The sequence below is a fragment of the Capsicum annuum genome, chromosome 3 (assembly GCF_002878395.1).
Source record: "Capsicum annuum cultivar UCD-10X-F1 chromosome 3, UCD10Xv1.1, whole genome shotgun sequence".
Lineage (NCBI taxonomy): Eukaryota > Viridiplantae > Streptophyta > Magnoliopsida > Solanales > Solanaceae > Capsicum > Capsicum annuum.
Genome location: NC_061113.1, coordinates 57,258,316 through 57,282,790, shown reverse-complemented (window position 1 = coordinate 57,282,790; position 24,475 = coordinate 57,258,316). Strand labels below are relative to the sequence as shown.

The window sequence follows — 24,475 nt, the reverse complement described above, 5'->3', positions numbered from 1 at the left end:
GTATTGTTAAGGGTCCAAGAGTGGAATAAGCTCTTGGGTTCTTAAAATTATGCATTCATGTAGTCTATCTATCTATCCTTTTATTCACTGTAATCTTGTAACCATTGTGTGTCTTGTTTGTGGAACCCGTGAGTTGTTGTTATAATATTATTATTGTTCTTCATGTTCTTCATCTTGTATGGATAATATCAGTTTGTGGTAGTTATTTTGGGGTTGAAACACACCCTTATATCTTATTCTTGTTGTTGTTATAGTGAATCCGAGAGTTGTCTCCAAACGGTCCTTAGATCCTTAAGATTAGTGGGTTATTTTGGAGTGTGTTTTGTGTTCTCCTTGTTTGTATTGTATCAAACGGTCTTGTTGGAACTTGTACGGGCAACTTCCATCAATTTCTTCATTTTGAGTGGGTCGTTTCGGTGCTTCGATCTGTTCACTGCAAAATTGAGATTCTCATAATTAATCGTTTTTGGAACAAATCCAACACCGAAAATTGTTTGTTCTTTACCATCTAACTACTATGTACTAAACTAAAGCTCAAATCAGCCTCCATTACAATGCTTGGATTTTACGAATTACACATGCAATATAGGGCATAACCTGAAAGTTTTGATTTGAAATAACTGAAAATTTACAAAACAAAGCAACTCTCACATTGAAATGTCATTACAAAGCTAAGAATTTGAGAAATACATACATGCAACAATTAAAAAATCGGGAATTTTTTTGATCTGGTAAAGTTGAAAAAAATTTAAACAAACCTCAAAATTAATTGAAGAAGATGATGAAGTTAATAACTTTGATTAGTTAATGCTTAAAACTTAAAAATTTTGAAACCACCATATCACGTTTGCTTGTTTTTAAGCAACGATTTAAGAGCACTAATAGAAGAAAATCTGTGTGTTTGGTGTGTATGAGAACTCTAGAGAGAGAAAATATAAAGAATGAGATATTGTGTAATTAATTTGGGATATTTGTAATTACTTTTGTAAAATGGGATATTATGTAATTATTAATAGTTAACTTGCATATTTATGTAAATTTTAGTTTATTATTTTGTCACTTAGTTAATATTAAGTTCTTAGTTAATATTAAGTTCATTAAAATAATTGACCTTTGCTTATCACATAGAATTTTCATGTAACGTACAAATTCGGCCGGGAACCACATTTGTGGATCTCGAAAGGTGCTTAACACCTTCCTTTCGGGTTAATTTGAACAGTCAGCCGATTTCTGGTGATGTATACTAATTAACTGGTTCGTAATTAGCTTAGAATGGTGTCTAAACGCACCTTAATTCGTTAGGTGATGAATCTTCACTCCCTAAAACATCTCAAAAAGAGTTGTCACGTCGAATTCCGATTTTCACTAAAAAATAGGGTGCGACAATCGTCATTCAACAATTAGTTATTCTAGCTTCCTCTAGATTTCAATTTCTTTCAACAAATAAAGTGACTTTCTGAGATACTAACTATTAGTTAAGTGTACATCTCACAAATCAACTCAATTTTGTAACAATAGAATTAACCATTATGCAGTTTATTTGAATTCATGTAAAGCTCTAGCTTATAAGAACTTATAATTAAAATAGTTTGTTGGATACCTATGATTGTGAGATTGTTATCTTCTATTGATCTTCTTTTCTAGATATAAATATCTTATAGTTTCTCCTGTATGTTGTATCATAGTTCTGGAAGTAATCTGTCTTCATTTGACCAGAAGTTTAAACATATCTTAGGAGATATAGCTGTAGTTTTCACATTTCTTTAGTTTTTTAGGTAAAGTTTCTAAAAATAAATTCATATGTTATACCCGTAACTGAATAAATTCAAACAATATTTTAAAAACTTTCCATTAGGATTCTCATGCATCAGCTTATGAAAATCAGTTCCTTATGCATTATGAAATATCCAGATGATCTTTCTTCTTCCTTTGGCTGTTGCAATCCATTTTGTGTTTATTGTTTAATTTACCTGTATGAAATTTATAGAAGATTATATTCAGACACACTTACTATCATATCATATGTTCTTCTAAAAGCAAATAAAAAATTGCAACTGTGGTAGATGAAAAAGTTACATAGTTTGTAGCAAGGCTGCATGAATGCTGGATCTGTATTTGGTGGAGGAGGATCCTGCCCAAATATCATTTCACAGCTCATATCATCAAAGTCTGCAAAACAGAGGTGTCACCATCATTTATATGTAGAATATGCCTTATTTTAATTAACTTATGATTGGTGTGGGGAAGGGAAGTGCATGAACAATTATTTTTTCCAAAATTCAAAAAGAAATCACTAAGCATCATGAGAGACAAAAACTATTCCTTTCTCTTCTTTGGATTATTTAGAATTTTGTAGGCATAAATATAATAACAATTGTGTCTCAATCACAAACAAGTTGGGAATCGGTGATATGAATATTTAGTGCAAGTCGGTTCGTTTAATTCTGATCTATATTAGATTGCTCATATTGATGGTCCTAATATCGAATAATATAGAAGGATTATGATAGGTTGACAGCCAACAATGATAACCCTCATAATGCAGAATAAGTTAGATTATTGTTCAGATAAAAGTACTGTTATTTTCCACAATACGGATACGTAGAATCTGTATAACAGAACAACAACTTCAACTTGAGTTCAAGTATAAACAAGAACATAATGAAGTATTAAAGACCCTCAACACAAGATCAAAAAGTCCTTCCCAAGAGGTGTATTTATTTTTCAGAAAATAAAGATGAAATAGAAATAGCTAAGGCCAAGTCGTCCGAATTCACACACTTTCCTTAAGGAATAATTCCCTTTACTGTACCCGAGGTTATGGAATCTTTCTCCCAGGATAAAATGGTCTTCAATCCAACTATAGAGGTACCTCAAATAGACGGATTCTTCGAACACACTCACAGTTTGAATTATCACACTTAGAGTATTTTTAAGACAAGAAGAATATTTTTTAATCTGATAATTTCTGTACCAAAACCTGTGAATGAAAGCAGGTTTTTATATCCAAATGATGTCTCTTCTGAAAAGAGACAAAGGTTTATCTAAAATGTACTACCTTTTCTGAAAATGCATATCCATTTGGCCAAACAGTGTGACTGTTCTTGAACAGGCATGTCATTTCGTGAATAAGTGTGTCAGTTCAATGAAGTGTTGCAGCAATTCATAAAGCAATGCAATTGTTCACGTAAAACAATGCTACTATTCACGTAAAACCAATGCGGTTTTGAAACATTGCATCTGCTGAGCGTTTTGCAACAGTTCACTGTATATGCATATAAATGGAGTCCAAATCATAGAAAATACTTCCTGTATTTTACACATTCAGATCAGATTTTCAGCAAATAAAATTTGTCCAAAAAGATAGATCTCATCAATTGATCATTTGACCAAATCCAAATCCAAAACCGAAGCCGAGCTACGCGAGCGACGATGACAGCGGCGCTAGGCATCATCTATTTCCTTCCCTCACTTACCATGTGGAGTAAGTTTTTCACAATATAAACACTCTCAAGTTCTATTCTTCCACCAATGTGGGAGAAAGAGTAAACTTACTTGCCAAAATTGAGTACACTTCCTATTTTTGGTGTTAACTCAATTTTTTCTCTTCCACTTGATTTCTACATTTTCCATTCAACACACTTTCATTACTATGAACCCAACAATCCCCCACATGAATGGGGAATGGCTATTTTTCCTAAAACTTTTACGGACAAGTATGTGATCATAAAATAAAGACTGATTGCATCTGGATAAGTGGGTTTCCCTTTGAACTTTCCGTAGTGAACATGCATCGGATGCACTCGGTCAATCGATAAATTTGATATCTTTGAACTATCGAGCTTTAATGTACACCTAGACAACATATGTCACACAACCAGCCTTTTACCATTTATGGTTCTTACGGTTTTGTTCTTTTCAGCCATGAACACGTTCCAATTTTCATGAGAGCTTAGAGAATAGGCCTTTACTAACATTCTCTTTGAAGCGGCTTCCACTTCGCCCATACATAGGTGATTTTTAAATGTTCAATCCTATAGATTAAACTATTAGGTCAAATCTGCCAAATTTAGATAATCATTAAAAGACTTTTCACCTTATGTCTTATCCTTGTTTACTATACATTCTCTACATCATGAGAATGGATTGCGTAATTAACAATGTTGAACCTGTCATACACAACTTTGTTTGATCTCTTTGAACCTAACTCTTGGGATCTCCAGTCTGCTAGATAAAGTTACCGTTATGCTGACTCGTCCTAGGCTTTAAACCCATTCCCTTGGATGTCTTTTCTACTCCTTCTCTAGATAGGCCTTTTGTAAGTGGATACTACACATTATCCTTTGACTTTACATAGTCTACAATGATAATTCCACTAGAAAGAAGTTCTCTTACGGTATTATGTCTTCATCTTATATGACGAGATTTACTGTTATACATCATGCATCCTGCCCTACCTATTTCCCCTTGGCTATCACAGTGTATACATACTGGTGCCACTGGCTTAGTCCAATACGGAATATCTTCCAAGAAATTTTGAAGTCATTTTGCTTCTTCACCGGCTTGATCTAAAGTGATAAATTCAGATTTCATTGTAGAGTGAGCGATACAGGTCTATTTGGATGATTTCCAAGAAACTTCTCCTCCACCAATAGTAAATACATATCCAATTGTGGATTTTACTTCGCTCAATTCGGTGATCCAATTTGTATCACTATATCCTTCAAGTGCCGCAGGATATTTATTATAATGCAAAGCATAATTTTAAGTGTATTTAAGATACCTCAAAACTCTTTTCATTGCCATCCAGTGAGTCTTGTTGGGATTACTCGTTTACCGACTTAATTTACTTATAGAGCATGCTATTTCTAGTCGTGTACAGTTCATTATCTAGTCGTGTACTGTTCATTATATACATTAAACATCCTAATACTCTTGCGTACTCCAATTGTAAGTCACTTTCACCTTTATTCTTTCGAAGTGTAAAGCTCACATCCAATGGAGTCTTGGCAATACCAAATTCCATATACTTAAACTTGTCAAGTACCTTTTCGATATAATGAGACTGTGACAATGCCAACCCTTGTGGAGTTTGATGGATTGTTATATCTAAGATCACATCTGTAACTCCAAGGTCCTTCATATCAAACTTGCTCTCGAGCATTCATTTTGTTGCATTTATGTTAGAAATGTCTCTACTGATGATCAACATATCATCCACATATAAAAATATAATGGCTTGGTGATATGGAGTGTCTTTAATAGAAACACATTTATCACATTCATTTATTTTGAATCCGTTTGCCAACATGGTTTGGTCAAAGTTCGCATGCCATTATTTTGGTGCTTGCTTTAGCCCATATAGTGACTTGATAAGTTTACACACCTTGTTTTCCTTTCCTAGAACCACAAAACCCTCAGGTTGTTCCATATAAATTTCTTCCTCCAAATCTCTATTTAGGAATGGCGTTTTCGTATCAACTTGATGGATTTGAAGATCATATACCGCCGCCAAGGAAATTAACATTCGAATCGAGGTTATCCTTGTTACTGGCGAGTATGTATCAAAGTAATCAAGACCTTCCTTCTGTTTGAAGCCTTTTATTACAAGTTTTGCCTTGTATTTGTCAATAGTACCATCCGCCTTCATTATTCTTTTGAAGATCCATTTAGAACCTAAAGGTTTATTTCTGGGAGGAAGGTCAACCAATTCTCATGTATGGTTGTTTAAGATTGAATCAATCTCACTATTGACTACCTTTTTCCAAAAGGATGATTCTGACGATGACGTCGCTTCTTTAAATATTTGAGGCTCATTTTCTAAGAGAAATATTACAAAATCCGATCCAAACGAAGTTGATGTTCTTTGACGTGTACTACGTCTTGGATTTTCTTCATTATGTACATTCTCACTTGGTTTATCTCGAGGTCGTTTAGATCCTCCACTAGACTGTTCGTGTCTAATTTTATACGGGTAAATATTTTCAAAGAATTCAGCATTGTCTAATTCAATTACCGTATTTTCATTAATATACGAATGTTCAAATTTATGAACCAAAAATCAACATGCTTTACTACTATTAGCATATCCTATGAACATGAATTCCACCGTTTTAGGTTCTATCTTAACCCTTTTAGGTATAGGAACTTGAACCTTCACTAGACACCCCTACACTTTGAAATATTTCAAGTTAGGTTTCCTTTCTTTCCATTTTTTGTAAGGAATTGATTGTGTCTTACTATGGGGAACTCTGTTGAGTATATGATTGGCCGTAAGGATGGCCTCACCCCATAAGTTTTGCGGTAAACCAGAACTTATAAGTAAGGCATTCATCATTTCCTTCAAAGTTTGATTTTTCCTTTCCGCAATTCCATTAGATTGAGGTGAATACGGGGTCGTAGTTTGATAGATTATTCCATTATCTACACATATTTGCACAAAGGGAGATTCATATTCTCTGCCCCTATCACTTCTTATCATTTTGATCTTTTTGTCTAACTGATTTTCAACATCAGTTTTATATTGCCTAAATGCATTTATTTCTTCATCCTTACTATTTAGCAAGTAGACATAACAATAGCTAGTGAAATCGTCAATAAAAGTTATGAAATACTTTTTCCCACCACGAGATGTGTTGACTTCATATCACAAATGTCAGTATGTATTAAGTCTAAGGGATTCGAATTCCATTCAACGGACTTATAAGGATGCTTTGCATACTTTGATTCCACACACATTTGACATTTTGATTTATTGCACTCAAACTTTGACAAAACTTCTAAGTTTAATTAGTTTTCGTAACGTTTTGTAATTAACATGGCCTAAACGTTCATGCCATAAATCATAAGATTCAAGCAAATAAGACGAATTCGAACTTTTATTCATTTCAACAGCCATTACATTCACTTATAAAGGCCCTCCATGAGATTGTTTTTTCCTACATACATTTCTCCTTTTCTAACTACAATTTTTCTAGAAACGGTTACACATTTGAATTCGTTCTTATCTAGGAGTGAAACAAAAATTAAGTTCCTACGTAACTCCAGAACATATAGCACATTGTTCAGTGTCAAGACCTTGCCGGAAGTCATCTTTAGGCAAATTTTTCCTGTTCCCTCCACCTTAGTAATAGCGGAGTTGGCCATGTAAAGCATTTCTTCTGCTTGAGCCGGAGCAAATGACGAGAACAACTCTTTGTTTGCACAAACATGACGTGTGGCACCTGAATCCATCCACCATTCGCGTGGATTCCCCACCAAATTGCGTTCCGTGAACATAGCACACAAATCATCATATTCTTGGTTGGACTCAATCATATTCTCTTGGTCCTTTTTCTTGCCTTTCTTTGGGGCTCGACAATCTATGGACTTGTGGCCAATTTTGCCACAATTGAAGCATTTTTCCTTGAACTTTTTCTTGGGTTGATTGCTTCCACGTTCAACTTTCTTTCTTTTCTTCGAGTTATTTTGGCCATCTTCTACAATATGTGCTCCACTCATTGTAGAATTTCCCTTTGACCTTCTTTCAGCAGCTTTATTGTCCTCTTCAATACGAAGATGGGCGATAAGATCTTCAACGGTATCTCCTTGCACTTATGCTTTAAGTAGTTTTTGAAGTCTTTCCACAAAGGTAGTAGCTTCTCAACTATTGTTGCTACTTGGAAAGCATCATTCACAATTAAACCTTCTGCCAGGAGATCATGTATGATGACTTGCAACTCCTGTACTTGATAGACAACAGATTTTCTATCAATTATTTTGAAATCCAAGAACCGTGCAACAAGGAATTTCTTAATTCCCGCATCTTCCATTTTATATTTCCGTTCAAGTGCCCTCCACAGTTCCTTTGATGTCTTGGTTCCACTATAGACATTATAGAGTTCGTCTTGGAGACCACTCAGAATATAGTTCCTGCAAAGAAAATCCAAATATTTCCAAGCTTCTACAATAACGAAGCGGTCTTTGTCCGAGGTTCCCTCGAGCACCTCAGGAGCGTCTTCGCTAGTGAACCGTTGTAGACATAAAGTGGTGAGGTAAAAGAACATCTTTTATTGCCACCGCTTGAAGTCAATGCCAAAAAAAATTTCGGTCTTCTCCGCCGGTGCCATCGTTGGCGAAGCATTTGTGCTACTTGATGTGGCAATATTATTTGCCCCCATAGACGTCGTCGCATCCATCATTTGAATTTCAGTTGTCATTTTTCCTGTCACCACAAGACAGAAAATTAGTATTTTTCAGAATAATATTAATAAAGTTAAATAACTTTAAAATCTTCTTCTTGTTTCTAGTTAACGATGAAGTTTTTATTACTTCGAATCATCAACCGAGTGAATCTTAACTTGTGATGAAGATTTTATGTCTTCTAATCACTAGTTAAATTCAAGCGGAGTAGAAAGCCTAAGCTTTAATCTCCAAAAACAAGTAATACAGACTCTGTAAGCATTATTCCTTAAGATTGTTATTTTCCACAATATGGGTACGTAGAATCTGTATAACAAATCAAAAACTTTAACTCGAGTTCAAGTATGAACAAGAACACAATGAAGTATTAAATACCCTCAATACAAGATCAAAAAGACCTTTCCAAGAGGTGTATTTATTTTTCAGAAAATAAAGATGAAACAGAAATAGCTAAGGCCAAGTCATCCGAATTCATGGACTTTCCTTAAGGAATAATTCCCCTCACTGTACCCAAGGTTATGGAATCTTCCTCCCAGGATAAAATGGCTTTCAATCCAAAAGGTACTACCTTTTTCTGAAAACTCATGTCCATTCGGCCAAATAAGTTTGTGTCAGTTCAATGAAGTGTTGCAGCAGCTTTCCTGCGTTTTACACACTCAGATCAGATTTTCGTCAAATAAAATTTGTCCAAAAAAATAGATCTCATCAATCAATCATTTGACCAAATCCAAACCCGAGCAAGCAACAATGATGGCGCGAGGCATCATCTATTTCCTTGCCTCACTTACCATGTGGAGTAAGTGTTTCACAATATAAACACTCTCAAGTTCTCTTCTTCCACCAATGTAGGAGAAAGAGTAAACTTGCCAAATTGAGTACACTTTCCATTTTTAGTGTTAACTCAATTTTTTCTCTTCCACTTGATTTCTCCATTTTCCATTCAACACACTTTCATTACTACGAATCCAACAAGTACAAATTGTGAAGGTGCTATTTGCTATTTTTTTTCAATAGCAGGATAATTGATCTTTTTAGAAATGCACCTTCAGTGGCATCAATGTGGGACCTCCCATTGAAGTGATTTGCCAAAGCTTCCAACTTCTAGTACAGGTATTATTACTCTTCCAATATGGTAATTGTTCTTAAACGGGAGTAGTCATCATTGTAAAATTTGTTCATCTTGTCGATGAATGCATGCCTAAATGCTTTATTGAAATTTCTCGACTATGAAGTTATTGATGCAACTGTAATTTCTGTCAATATTTTATGACGCACAGCTACATATCGGAAATTTTTACAGTACTGTGCATTTACTTACTTGGCACCATGTTCACTGGCATTCCTAATGTATCCTTGATAAATAATTGAGAAGGCATCTTGCAGAGATTAGTGCACATTCCCACGCAATTCGTTTCCTCCAAAAACCTACAATAAGGTTTGGGAATCAAAAAAATATTTATTCCTACGCCATCATCATGATAATTGTAATCTCAAAGAAGCAAAACCACTAGAATTTGCTCATTGACATTTAGTTGAGTTGTCAGCATTGTCCAAAATATCTGATAGGTGGACAATATTGATTTGGAGTTCGAAAAAAAATTACTCCTGTCTTAATTTATGTTACATTTCGTTTTTCGAGAATCACGAGTATAAATTTTGACATGAAATTTTTAATTTTTTAAAATAAAATTTATATATTAGAAAATTACATAAAAAGTAGTATTATAAATTACAATAGTTTAAAATATTTAAAAAATAAATAAAAATATTACGGTAAAAAATAAACTTGTTTGAATTTCAAAATTCGAAAAGTGTGACATAATTTGGGAGAGGGAGTATTTAAAATACTTTATGTGTTCGCTTTTACTTATTACATTTGACATGACACACTCATTAAAAAATAATGATTGATATAGCGACTTTACATTATTGTCCATATTAATTGATATTTGTAATAGGCATTTATGAAAATAATTTGGAGAATAAGTATTAATGTTAATGATAAAATATAATATTTTTTATGTAATAAAAATTAAATTAAAGAAATAATGATAAGTAAATTGGAACGTAGGTATTACCTGCATTTTTTGATGTGGACCACATTGTTCTCTTTTCTCCCGTTAAACTCTGACGCTTTTACCTTGAAAAATACGAATATTATTGGTCACTAGCATTTGACTTGCGCAAATTATTAATGCGGCCAAACATTGTGTGCACGTCTTAATGTCTGCTTTTAGGGCCTTGTGATCAGTGCCTAGTTCTCAAATCTTACACCTTCATTTTTGTTCGCTTTTAGGATTGTGATTATCAATATATTATACTCCAACTGTTATGTCATTGCATATGTAAAAATCAAGAATGTGTGACATGATACTGTTTACAGGGGCAGATCCACGTTGATTCAAGCCGATTTAACTAAACCCGCTTTGTCGAAATATCTTATTTTAACCTGTACAAATTCTATACATAAACGTCTATTTAAATAAAATGAACCCACTATTCACAAGAAGAAACTTAGCTCATTGGTACTAGTTGGTTCAATTACACTGGAAGACATTGGATCGAACCTCGTTGCGGGTTAATATTTTTCTACTTTTTGTAGTTTCAGTCATTAGTGGTGGGCCAGACTCTAGACATCAATTATATAGCTTCTAGTCCGTGATAACAGTAACATTTTAAAATTATAGTTCAATCTTCCTTTAAGTTTGTTATTTGAAATTGCTTTAAATTGTTAATAATTATTTCGGTTGTATATTTATAGCTTTCTTGTCACTGTGCTTAGTTTAAATTCTTTGCGATATATACAAAGTTGTGTATTTTTTTTTCTTCCTTGGTGTATACACAAAGGTTAGGTTATTGAGTTTATATTTATTTATTATATTACTAAATTATTTTCTTGTTTTATAATTTATGTATCATTTTTTAAAATTGATATATTGTTGTTATTTAAAAGATTAATAATTAACGTTTTATATCGCGCCTTATAATTAATAATTAAATTTGATAGGTTTCTTTAGGAAATAATATTATTTTTTCTAATTATTTTTTCTTTTCAAAATTGACCCCCACCGCAAACAATTGTTCAAAGGTATTAGGGGAATATAAGTTTTTATTTATACTTCTTCATTTATTTTAAAAATAAAAATATCACCTCAAAACAATTATTTTAGAAGTATTATAAAAAAATGATAATTATTTTTATCAATTATCATCTCGATTCATTATAACTTAAACTCACTTAAATAAGATCCTGAATCCGCAACAGACTTTTATGTGTGGACGGTGCAGGCGCCAAAGGCCCTACAGGCCGCACAATTGACATTCACCTAGTGGAGAGGAGCCGATCTCTACAAGTGCAAAATGTGCATTGATATTTACATTAATTTGTATCGCTATGTTAACATTCTTTTGACTTTTATATATTGACACTTAATTTCGACAACCACAAGTAACTTTTTTTGAAAAATAGAAATTAAGATCCTTATATGAAAAGATAACAATAATCCTTTTCTTTGATTTCTCAGTAAGATCCTTATAGAAAAGATAATAATAATTTTTTTCTTTGATTTCTCACTCTGTGCCACATATCTATTTTGGAGCCCTATTAAATTTAAATTTTCTTTGGAAAGTTTCATATTGGGAGTAAAGCACTTCCTAACAAAGATGACTTTGTATTATTGCGCTGCTATTGCTGAGCTGTACAATTAGCTTGCAACTTGCAGGTTGTTAGAGTTTGTTAGAGTTTGTTAGAATGGTCATGTGCTAATCACGTGTAGCAGTTGAGATGGGTTAAGTCGGTGCTATCCTTCTATATATAGAAGAGATAAGAGGTGCACTAGTTTAGTTTTCAAGAGAGAGAAGACACATTATAGAAACATGTAAACTCATGAGTTTCTTAATGGAGTTTTAACTTCTGCTTCTTTTCAATTCAGTGGCTGTGTAGAAGTTATCATGGTATCAAAGCCAGTGATCGAGTGAAGAAGTGCTAGTAGTCAATTGGAATTTTCATTGATATTTTTTGGAGCTTCAACAATGGCAAGTGATCAAAGAGAAGAAACTGCAATTGATCCGCAGACAGATCACAATCATCCCCTGCATCTACAAGAATTTGATACTCCTGGTAGTGCCTTGATTTCGATAAAGCTCACAGGTCCAGGGAATTATGGAATATGGAGCATTTCCATGCGATTGGCACTGTTAGTCAAAAACAAACTTGGATTTTTTAATGGCACATGTGTAAATAGTTCGTATAAAGGTAACTTGGCGATTAGATGGGAGAGATGTGATGCAGTTGTGTTGTCTTGGATTAGTGCAGCTGTAGCACCAGAATTAATGACAAGCATCGTGTATGCATCAAGCTCAAAGAAGGTCTAGAGTGATTTCAAAGAAATGTTTGATAAGTTCAATCTAACCAGAATTTTTCACCTATGGAAAGAGATCAGTGTGATGACTTAAGAAATTGATTTTGTCACAACTTATTACTCTAAAATGAGATATTTGTAGGATGAGATGGATGTTATGGTGCCTTCTCCTACTTGTAAATGTATAGAGTAAAGCTCATACGTTGAACATGTGAAACAATAGAGTTTGTTACAGTTCTTAGTAGGGTTGAATGAGAGTTATGCTCAAGTAAGGAGTTCTATTTTGCTTAGTCCATCAGTTCCTAGTGTAAACCAAGCTTATTCAATGGCAATTCAGGAAGAAAGCCAATGGAAACTAGGTCTGGTTGAGGACAGAAATGAACCTCTAACATTGTTGGATGGCAGAAACCAGAACAACTCTAGTCAGCTACACAGTTTTCAACCACAAAATCATACTTTTCAGGGAAGAAGTTTTCAAGGACAAGGCTTCTAAGGGAAGAGATCTAGCATCATTTGTGAACATTGTGGGTATAAAGGTCATACAAAAGAGACTTGTTACAGAATTATAGGTTTCCCTACTGATTTCAAGAAAATATCCACAGATGTAGGAGTAATTCCTCATGCTCATACCTCTATAGCTGAAACATCAAGCTTACAAAAGAATGAAGAAAGATCAGGATCAGATTCTCAAATCTACTTTTCTGGTGGATATTTCACAAAAGAACAATATGATTAGGTTCTCAAATAATGGTGCCTAAACTTACTGATCATTGTGAGACTAATACTGCAGCAGGTATACATGTCTGTGATAATAATAATGGTAATGCAGTTAAATGGATCATTAATTCTGGAGCAACACATCATATAACCTATTGTAAACATATGTTGAGTGAATGTAGGAAATTATCAGCATCACAAAATAATAAAGTGCAAGTGCCAACAGAAATTAAAATTCAAGTAGAACACACTAGAAATACAGTAATTCTGGAAACTGCAAGCTGACTAACGTTCTCCATGTACTAAATTTTAGATTTAATTTATTGTCAGTATCTAACCTAACTAAAGATCTGAATTGTGTGGTGTCTTTTTATCCTGACATATGTGTGATGCAGGCTCTCTCTATTGGAGAGGTGATTGGGATTGGTAAGGAAGAAGAAGGGCTTTACATCTTAAGGCACAAAACACTATTAGTTGCTGGTAATGTTGTTCAAGAGAAGAGATTCACAGAACAACGGTTGTGGTATCTTAGATTGGGGCATCTATCTATGCAAGTGATGAAGCATATTTCTTTTTTATAGAACCAAGTTGACATAAATGTTCCAGAAGACTGTATGATTTGTCCTATAGCTAAACAACGTAGACTCAAGTTTCCCTATAGTCTTACTAAGTCCAATAGTATGTTTCAGCTTGTTCATTTGGATGTTTGAGGACCTTACAAACATCCTACTTATGACAGAAAACACTATTTCTTAACTATAGTTAATGATTATAGTAGGTTTACATGGATTTCATTATTACAGTCTAAGAAAGAAGTCATAGTTGTGTTGAAAAGTTTTATAATCATGATTGGTAATCAGTTTGATTGTGGAATAAAAGTTGTTAGATCAGATAATGGAACTGAGTTTTTTAACAATCATATGAATGGTCTATTATTTTCTTTTGGTATTATACATCAAAGCAGTTTCCATATACACCACAATAAAATAGTGTTGTTTAAAGAAAACATAGATATCTTTTAGAGATGGAAAGAACACTGAAATTGCAATCTCATGTTCCAAGTAGATTTTGGGGTGATTATGTGCAAACTGCCTGGTTAATAGATTGCCTACTGTAGTGTTGAATGGAAAATCGCCTTATGAGTTGTTATTTGGACATACTCCTAGATTGGATCACCTTAAGGTGTTTGGTTGATTCTATTTTGCTAGTGTATTACCTAGAGGTGACAAATTTGAGGCTAGGGTAAGGAAGGCTATGCTGCTAGGATTTTCTACTAGACAAAAAGGATATAAACTATATGATTTGGACAACAAAAAAGATTTTATTAGCAGAGATGTTACTTTCCAAGAAGAAGTGTTTCCCTTCAAAGTTTTGCAATCAACTGAGGGTGCTTTTCCATTACTGGCTCAATTTTTGGGCTTTTCATATTTACAAGACCATGCTTTGCCTATTCAGCAACCAATGCTGCAACCCTCAGACACACACTCTACAGGACCTGTTGCACCTTCACTTCATTATGATGCCTTAGAGCCTAATTCTCTTATTAAAGAAGAACCTCACGGGAATGATTCCCATGAGGAACATGTTGATACTGATGTTTCATCTACTGAGGGACCTTCAATAATTCCATATAATAAGGCAATTTTTGTGCCACCAATACATGCAGATTCTGATGAGATTCAACAGAACACTAGCGGTATCAGGAAAACACATAGAACTAGCAAACCTCCTATATGGATTAAGGATTATGTTGTACCTAAGAAATCTAGTCCTCATTCCATTACTTATCATGTCTATTATGATAATATCACTACAGGTTATAAAGCTTATTTGTAAGCTTTCTCAGTTACTATGGATCCCACCTCATTTCATGAAGCCTATCAAGACAAACTTTGGATTGATGCTATGCAGTAGGAGATACAAGCTTTAGAAGACAACAACACATGGACTATAGTAGATCTGCCTCCAGGAGAGAAGGTAATTAGCTCAAGATAGGTATACAAAATTAAGTACACAGCTAATGGTGAGATGAATAGATATAAAGCTAGACTGGTTGTAAAAGGTTACACTCAGAGAGAAGGTCTTGATTACCATGAGACCTTCTCCCCAGTTGTAAAGATGGTTACTATCAGAATAGTCCTCAGCCTAGCAGCCTTTAATGGATGAGATCTTTATCAAATGGATGTGAATAATGCTTTTTTACAAGGAGATTTGCATGAAGACATTTACATTGATATCCCTCTTGGTTTTCAACAAGCTAGAACATCTAACTCTAAGGTTTGCAAACTTAGAAAGTCTTTGTATGGAATAAAGCAGACATCTAGACAATGGAACATCAAGATTACTAGGCTCTTTCGGAAGCTGATTATTCTCAAAGTGGTCATGATCAATCATTATTTATTAAGAAAGAAGGGGCTGATTTGGCAGCCATTTTAGTTTATGTAGATGATCTGTTAATCACTGGAAAGTCTTCTCAACTGATTCAGGAGGCTAAGACTACACTGCATGCTAACTTCAAGATGAAGGATTTGGGAAGTCTAAAATATTTCTTGGGAATTTAAATTCTAAGGTCCAAAGATAGAATCTTGCTAAATCAGAGGAAGTATGCCCTGCAACTGATTTCAGAAGATGATCTTAGTGGACCTAAAATTGTAAGCACTCCATTAGAATTCAACCACAAGTTGACTAGTGTGGAGTTTGATCAACATCTTGGCACTACCAATGATCTGGAGCTAAAAGATATTACTGCCTATTAGAGATTGATTGGCAAGTTTTTATACCTGACTATTACCAAACTTGATATATGTTTCAATGTACAAGTTTTAAGTCAATTCAAGCTACATCCTAAGGTATCACACTGGGAGGAAACACTTAGAATAGTCAGATATATCAAAAACTCACCAGGTCTTGGTGTCTTACTCAAGAGAAGAACAAGTCCTACAAGACTTACAGGTTATTGTGATTTCAAATGGGCTTCATGTCCTAACACAAGAAAGCCGGTCACTGGTTATATGGTAAAACTTGGAGACACTTTTATATCTTGGAAATCAAAGAAGTAACAAACCATTAGTAGAAGTTCTGCCAATGCAGAATATAGAAGTTTGGTAGCCCTTGCTGCAGAATTAGTATGGCTAGCCGGGTTACTTAAGGAGCTGCATATTCCAATCACTTATCCAATCTCTATCTTTACTAATAGCAAGTCAGCCATTCAAATTGCTGAGAATCCTGTATTTCATGAGCGGACTAAGCATATTGAGATTGATTGTCACTTCATCAGAGAGAAAGTGAAATCCAATTTCATCAGCCCTCAATAATTTTACACTGCCTTGCAACCAGCAGACATTCTTACTAAAGGTCTTGGTGCCTAATAACATCATCTTCTTTTGACCAAATTTGGTGTGTTAGACATCTTCCACCCTGCAGTTTGAAGGGGTATATTGAGCTGCTACTGCTGAGCTGTACAATTAGCTTGTAACTTGCAGGTTGTTAGAGTTTGTTAGAGTTTATTAGAGTGGTCATGTACTAATCACGTGTAGCAGTTGAGATGGGTTAAGTCGGTGCTATCCTTCTATATATAGAAGAGATAAGAGGTGCACTAGTTTAGTTTTCAAGTTAAGAGAGAGAAGACAGTAGGAACATGTAAACTCATGAGTTTCTTAATGGAGTTTTAGCTTCTGCTTCTTTTCAATTCAGTGACTGTGTAGAAGTTATCACGTATTCAGAGGGACTCGAACCTAGCTAAGACCTCTAGTTAAGGATGAGAAATATAATAATATTCAATTACAGAAAGATTATACCAATCGTACAAAAACTCGTTCTACTATATGTGTTATATAAGTAGATCAATCCATGTAACATTAGTATTTCGTATTTATGAGTTAGTTATTTGCTAAATGTTTCACCTTCATTCAAAATTCATGTCCCAACAAACTAATGTCTTGATGAAATGTAGAAGGCAATATTTGGAGTGTACCTCACAAGATCCCACTAGCCAAGCGAAGAAGACTGTGGTGAACATAGCGCAATACTCTCTCGCCCACTTAGATTGTGGTAGTAGCATCTTCACCTGTTCAGCAATAGGAATATAATGAGCCAATCATATGATGAAGTTATGGGAATTCAACATTTATATAGTTTATATATACATAAAACATAGCTTTCATTTTATATATATGGTGTAATTTTCTAATAAAAGAGTTGTGAATAAACCCCTTGTGCCTCTTTAGCTTTGTCCCGATCTTCGTTTCAATTTATGTGAACCTCATTTTTTTATTACCTTTCTTTCCAAATTTCAAAAGATTAATCCAATTTAAACTTCGGATTTTATCCTTAATAAGTTTTATAGACACATAAACATTATAATATATTTACAAGAATATGTTTCCAATGCTCACCATACAATAATATGACATATTTATGAGTTACGACCAGATGTTTCAAAGATTTTTGTTTCTTTATTAATTCTTCAGTTCTTCATTCAATTAGGAAAACAATAGCTTATGTGTTAAAATCCAGTCCTAGTGTGTGTGCATGTATATATTTAGAAGTTAAATTCGCTACAAAATAATTTCTCTATCAACGATCATTCAAACCTACAAATTGCTCTTTCCTTTCACATTTTATTGGTCGATTATTTTTAAGCATCACCAACATGTCATCCCAGTCATCAATACCAAGATTGTACATACAGGCAGTAATAATTGCTGAATTGTTGGATAGAAAACAAGTTATTATATGCTCTTTCTGTCTTTATCGATCTTCATAAAAATGGTATGTTTTATCTTTTAAATATAGACGTCATTAAGCAGCTTTTAATAATATGGAAAAAAGGTTTTCCAGTTGGAAATGCAATTGAGTAATAGTAGAAGTTAATAACAAGAAAGAATGACAAAACCAAAGATATGAAACTCAAATTTGAAACCAAAGTTCCTATAAATAATAACGTGCATGTTATTGTCCGCCTTGTAGAGCACATTATAATATAGGAATTTAATGTGTTCGAACTTATGAGTTACGACAATTTCTAAATTAGTGTTACTATTATGAGGACTCAGAAGTGCAAATATATGTGGGAAAAAAGTTACTCCATTATATTTTATTTGTGAAGTACGATTTTTTTAAGAATGAATAAGTAAACAGCCCCCGTCTCCCTCCACCCCTAAGTTTATCATATTTTTGTGCGTTTCACATTTAAATTATTGATTTTTCCTATTATTATTTGGACTTTAACTCCCTTAAATTAAAAATTCCTCTGTTAAATATATGGAAAAATATTTCGTATAATCTGTTGATAGACACATGGGAGATGAGAAAAATCATTAAAATGAATCCAATTGGCACAATGAGTTCATGGTAGTTTAGGAAGGTTATGTGAACACCCACTAATTTCTGTAACACTAGCAAAACACTGATAGTTTAGTGTTGGTATTAACCTACTCAGTTTTTTTTCATGTGTACTGTCACATGAAACTCTTTGGAGGAATTTTTGTGGTGTGATTTTCATGTAGAATGTTATATTTCTCTAGGGAGTATTTCAAATGAAAATCGTAAAACGTTAATAATTTTGGAGTTTTTAACCTAATTCATTTCTTTATCAGGGGGATTCAACTTGAGCCCTCTTCCTTGGATGTGGCTCCCCAACGGTCCGCAGTAATTATATTCATAAAAGACTGTGATTTAAAACACGTTAAAAAGAAGAAAAAGACAACGAAGTAAACACAGTTTTTATACAAAAAAAACCCTTTTATATACTGACATTATAATGCACTATCAATTTAATTTTTTTAACATGTTATAGCAGATGATCAAAAACCTTGATTATGCTATGAAAAAAAGATTTTCATTTAAAAAAAAGAAGATATGAAGTTGAACTTGCCAGAGAAAGAATAGGCTTAGGGAATGCCCTTTGAAGAGATTCAATAACAAGATTTACTTGATCATGTGTGGAGTTATAGTTCACATACACCACTCTTGCAGCCTCCACAAAGCTTTCATAGCCACTCTTCTTGTTTCTTAATCCTAAAATTAAGTGCTTAAAATTAATAAGTAAATAAACAAATTAATAAATAAAAGACCTGTAAGTGTTATCAGGAAGAGAAATAATACCTGTGGTAGCTTGTATACTTTGAGAGAGATGGTTAATGGCTAGATGATCGAACCAATTATCTTTATAAACATGAAAATTACTATGATGATTGTGATTAGTTGGAGGTGGCTTTGTTAACACACAACATATGGAGGATGATGCTGGATAACAATATGGTAATTTATTATAACTATTCATGATCTTTGTGTTTCTCATGGATACTCCTGTTGAAAAGCCCCTATAGTATAGAACAAGATTTGCCTCCATATTGAGAGAGAGAGAGGAGAGAAAGTGGACTAATTTATTTATATATAGACTCTATACTAGTTGTGGAAAGATGTATTTATATTGTATATTACATCCTCTATTTAAAAAAGAATGACCTATTTTTCTTTTTAATCCGTTTAAAAAAGAATGATCTCTTTCTTTTTTGAACAATACTTTAATTTCAACTTTCCACATGACATGTTTAGGATCACAAGATTAAAAGATATTTTGGTATATTTTACACAACTTTAATATAAGGTCACAAGATTCAAAAATTTATTTTATTTTCTTAAACTTTGTGCTAAGTCAAAGTAGATTATTCTTTTGAAACGGAGGAAGTAATAATTATGGGGAAGAAGTGTACATACAAACAAAAGAGAATGTAAGAGTATATCAGGCTGAGTCCAGATCTTGATGCCTCAAGTGAGTCAGGAATACTGCCCGTACCAATAATAATATAAGATAGGTTACATCATGCAACTAAAAATAATGATGGCGTAATAAAAAAAAATTGTAATACCATGAACTTAATATATATATATATATAATTAATCGTCCTTTTCATCAAATAAATAATTACTTTGATACTTCTCATAAGAATTTTAGTTTATTATAAGTAAATTAATCAAGTTTGATGCATCGATATATATATATATAATTAATCATCCTTTTCATCAAATAAATAATTACTTTGATACTTCTCATAAGAATTTTAGTTTATTATAAATAAATTAATCAAGTTTGATGCATCAAATTTAATTAATTCTTAACTTATATTTTCTTTGGAAAAGAAAAAGATAAAACAAGTTGGCAAGAAGATGCCCTTTGCAATCTTTGCTTCGAGAGAGTGCTCTCTTCTTCTATTCATTCTTTCTTATTTTTTCTTTTGAGTGGAAGACATCTTACAATGGCATCCACCAATCTTGCGTCGACCAGCAGTGATCAACAAAAAATATTACATGGCTTAATTTCAGCCCAACTTGAAATATTCATTCTAGTAGTGATTTTTAGTATAAACACCATAAACTCCATTTTCAAGCTAATTATTCTCTATTTTAATTTTTTAAATATTATTAAAAATTTTAAAAAATTATAAATGTCGAATAGATTAGTGAAATCTCAAATACATTGTATTGATCCCGATATATTGCATTAGTAAATTCGATGTTATGTATCATAATCATATATAATTCATGATACATACTGCCTCAAATACATTACTTAATTTTTTTCGGATACATATTGTCTTCACATACATCACTATCTCAAATACATTATTTAAAATATGAAATGAATGCAATTAAATAAAAAAAACATGAAATATTATACAGATATCATAAGATAATTAAGATTGTGATGTAATTTTTTTAAAACTTTTTATTGATTTTAGGATGGTGAAAATAAAAAATGAAGAGTTTTTTTTTTTTAATCAGGAGAAATAATGTAATTTGCAACACCTGTTCACATTATTGAATAGATTGTTACCTTTCTGTAAAGACATTAACACCTTTTCATATTGATAAGTTGTGCTTTATTCGATAAGACATGATAGTCTCGGTTCATTCTATTCTTTTGTTGTTATCATTCGGACGACTAGCTTCTTCCTCGACCTAAGTTTTATGAATTTCTGCTGATTTTGTTTCATTCAAAAAGTCAGATCATTGGCTAGTGGTGTTTGAGGCAGCGCTATTCAGGTAAAATATTCTTTTTTCTTTATATTATGAGGAATAAACTTGCTATATATAAATATTACAATCAATCAATTCAGATATAAACCATTTGAACAACACAATCAAAACATTGAAAAATCAAAATTCAAACATCAAAGTTTACAAATTAAAAATAAACTACAAACCATCAAAACATATTAAAGAGCTAGCTACAACTCACCCTCATCTTCCTCATTCTCATTCTCTTCCTCTTCCTCTCCTTTGTAGTATAATTCTCAAGTGGGCCTAGGCCTCATGCAACCTGAGGTGCATCACCGGGACACAGGGAAAGAATTCGTGGAGAATGAAGAAAACTATTAATCGACTCCGCATAATTTTTATTTGCAACAGTTTCCTCCTCTTTCTTTCTTGCCCTTTCAACCTGTTCAACAAGTTCTTAATGAGCTGAGAAACTGTATTTTGTAACAAAATAACAATTTCTCTATTAACTGGTGTGGTATATAAGGATCCACTGTGTGAAAGATCTAATATTCGCTATAAAGCATTTTCTTGGATAGCCGTAGACTACACCTCTAATCGAAGAACCCACACTGTTGGCAATATTCCTCTACATCTTGAGATATTGAGTTATCCTGACTTTCAGGAGGCTGAGTACTACATAATTCATTAATGTTCAGCATATATTTGTGCAATATTTAAAGTAAAGTAAAAAAAAAAATTAACAATAAAAAGATACTAAATTATTCATAGTTTTTAAATAATACAACTTTAGTTGAAAAAAATCATAAGTACGAATGTAGTTCTTACATGAGTTGCTTTTGCACGTGACTCAACCCACACATTTTCATCTATCGGGTTCTTTTTCTTTTTTTACACGGTTCTCCATGAATAACTCATGTTGTGTTACCTTCTTACCTAATTTTTTTCTGTATATGATAAAATTATTACTCTTCAAAAATAAAAATATTTAAAATAAAAATAAACAATTAAATTGATAAATGTTATGTACCATTTTATCCTTAACAACAATCTAATTGATAGCTCCGCTGTTGTAGAAAGTTACCCTTCTTAGATGCTCTGTCTTTTCTTCATTTTCCCCTCATTACTGATATTCTTCGCTATTCTAGAGAAGAAAATCTTGTCACATTTTTGGCTCTATAAACTCTGATATTTTTTTGTTATTCTAGTATAATTTAGTGGACCATTAAGTCTAAGCTTGGTTCTTCTAAAAAAATTATTTCTTATTACAAAGTGGTCATTGAATCATACAAGAAATATTTCTACAATAAAAATAGTAGTTTAATATTTATTTTTTATAACAATGTGTTAAGTAGTTGATAAGATAAATCTTTACTTGAAATTCTTTGAATATTTATCTCAATAAAATTCTAAAATATTTTGTCTACTTGTCTAATAACTATTGTAGTTGTGACGAATGCATTTGTAGGCAATTTTGATGATTCTATTATCGGGCTCAAGCCTACAATACAAGATCAAACATTAATATCATAGAGCATAATATAGTAAAAAAGTAAATAGAGTTGTTATATTTTGAAATCATGCCCTATTTCAGATGAGACAATGTTCTCCCTCCAACTGACATCTTGCTTTCCTTGTCGTGGAGTAGGTGCTCCTGAATGCATTGTCGTTGGTATAGTTGAAGCACTGGATGGTGTGTCTCAAATACGAAGATCAATCAAATCAATCAATCCAGTAGATTCACTATGAGTACCTGTCACGATCCTAGCCGAAGCCCTAGCCGCAACATGCATCCCAAACCACGAAGACCTGAGAGACTCCTTACCATACTATCATAAGCATAATTCATACTAAATAGAAGTGCGGAAGACATAATGAAAGTCAAGGTGATCATATAATCAAAATACGTCAATATAGTTGTGACAATACAATAATCAAAATTCATCTAGGAAACCTCTACTGAATACTAACTGTCTAGTCCGAGACAAGGCCCTCGGCTGAACCATAAACTGTAAGAACTCAACATATGAATAAATGCCTTTTGAAAGATGGATAGTTCACCAAATATATCATATTCAAATGTTCTACTGATGTGATGGACCATAGGATTGTGCCTCAGAACCTACATTATGAGACAATGCAGCCACCACGAGGATGATAATACTTGAAATGTATTGGTATGCAGAATAATTAAAAAATGACATATATTTTATATAAAATAATTGTGATCATTGTGAAAATAACATAATAGAGATCAAAACACATGGGCATACTTAAAAACTTCAATCAAACTTGTAAAACATAGACTCAACTCTTTATTTTAGTTATGAGCTAGACGGTACACTCTACAAGTCTACAATCTCACGGGATATATGAAATCCGCCATTAAATCATCGTCCGAGCCCTTTATCTGAGTTTGTCGTAAGGATCGGAGCTTATGTAAGGAGGGTACACAAGATCACAAAGTAGGGAACCATAATCCCCAATAAATCAAAAATTTCATGGTGGTGCACAAGATCACAAATCAGGGCTCCTCACCATAGTCCTAAATTGGGACGACATGAATCAAAGGTACATAAGATCACAAAGCAAGGTACCAAAATCCTGCGTCAGTAAAACACAGTTTTCAGGATGAGTTTTTCAATTCGTGCTTTCTTCGAGTAACCATCTAACTCTCTTTAAGCCCAATTTTAGCCTCTTAAAATCATGGTCATGCTTATAAACATTCACATCTTTCATGTTAAGGGCATTTCATATTAGGTATCTCCATACCTAGACTTTTAAGCCATATCATACCAAATCATATCCATAGCCTTTTTTATTCAAAAGCATATTAATGATCATAAAAAAGATTTATATATCACAAGAGAGTTCTTATTTAAAAAGCACATGAAAATTTATGCAAAAACACTCTCCTTTCAAGAATTTAATATAGAGTGACCATCTCTTTCATCAATCACATGCAACTCTTCCATTCAACACAAAAAATATTTATAAAATAAGAAAACACCCTTTCATTGAATTATAAAATAATGTCAATCCATAAATGATAGTAAAACATTTAAACTCAAGCTTTTAGTCATTCGTTTGAACAATCCATAACTTGTTAAGACAATAGATTTCATCACGAGAAAGAAAATTTTATAAATCATGCTCTTAAATCACATCTTGAAACTCATAACATATATACGCATGAATATAACTCAATTTTATAG

At 33.0% G+C, this 24,475-nt stretch overlaps 1 protein-coding gene across 2 annotated transcripts; it reads right to left on the bottom strand.

The window, feature by feature from the left end:
• Nucleotides 1-1,685: 1,685 nt before the first annotated feature.
• LOC107863814 (beta-carotene isomerase D27, chloroplastic) lies at nucleotides 1,686-19,660 on the bottom strand. 2 transcript variants are annotated; one of them, XM_016709966.2, is made up of 7 exons: nucleotides 19,365-19,660; nucleotides 19,135-19,277; nucleotides 17,233-17,325; nucleotides 10,260-10,321; nucleotides 9,500-9,606; nucleotides 2,077-2,169; nucleotides 1,686-1,970 (listed from the first exon to the last, which is right to left on the bottom strand). In XM_016709966.2, the coding sequence occupies exons 1-7, from the start codon at nucleotides 19,609-19,611 to the stop codon at nucleotides 1,897-1,899; spliced, it is 819 nt and encodes a 272-aa protein (XP_016565452.1). In that variant the 5' UTR covers nucleotides 19,612-19,660; the 3' UTR covers nucleotides 1,686-1,896. The 2 variants fall into 2 exon arrangements, with proteins under 2 accessions (XP_016565452.1, XP_016565453.1); XM_016709967.2 differs by having other exon boundaries at nucleotides 19,192-19,277.
• Between the last annotated feature and the right edge of the window lie 4,815 nt (nucleotides 19,661-24,475).

Bases quoted from the DNA above. Each gene is read 5' to 3' on its own strand.
- LOC107863814 (XM_016709966.2), bottom strand. From the start codon at position 19,611: ATGGAGGCAAATCTTGTTCTATACTATAGGGGCTTTTCAACAGGAGTA. The intron at 17,326-19,134 runs GCAAGTTCAACT...ATTGCTGAACAG, and splicing joins CTAAGCCTATTCTTTCTCTG to GTGAAGATGCTACTACCACA. The intron at 2,170-9,499 runs GTAAGTAAATGC...TCTGTTTTGCAG, and splicing joins GCCAGTGAACATGGTGCCAA to ACTTTGATGATATGAGCTGT.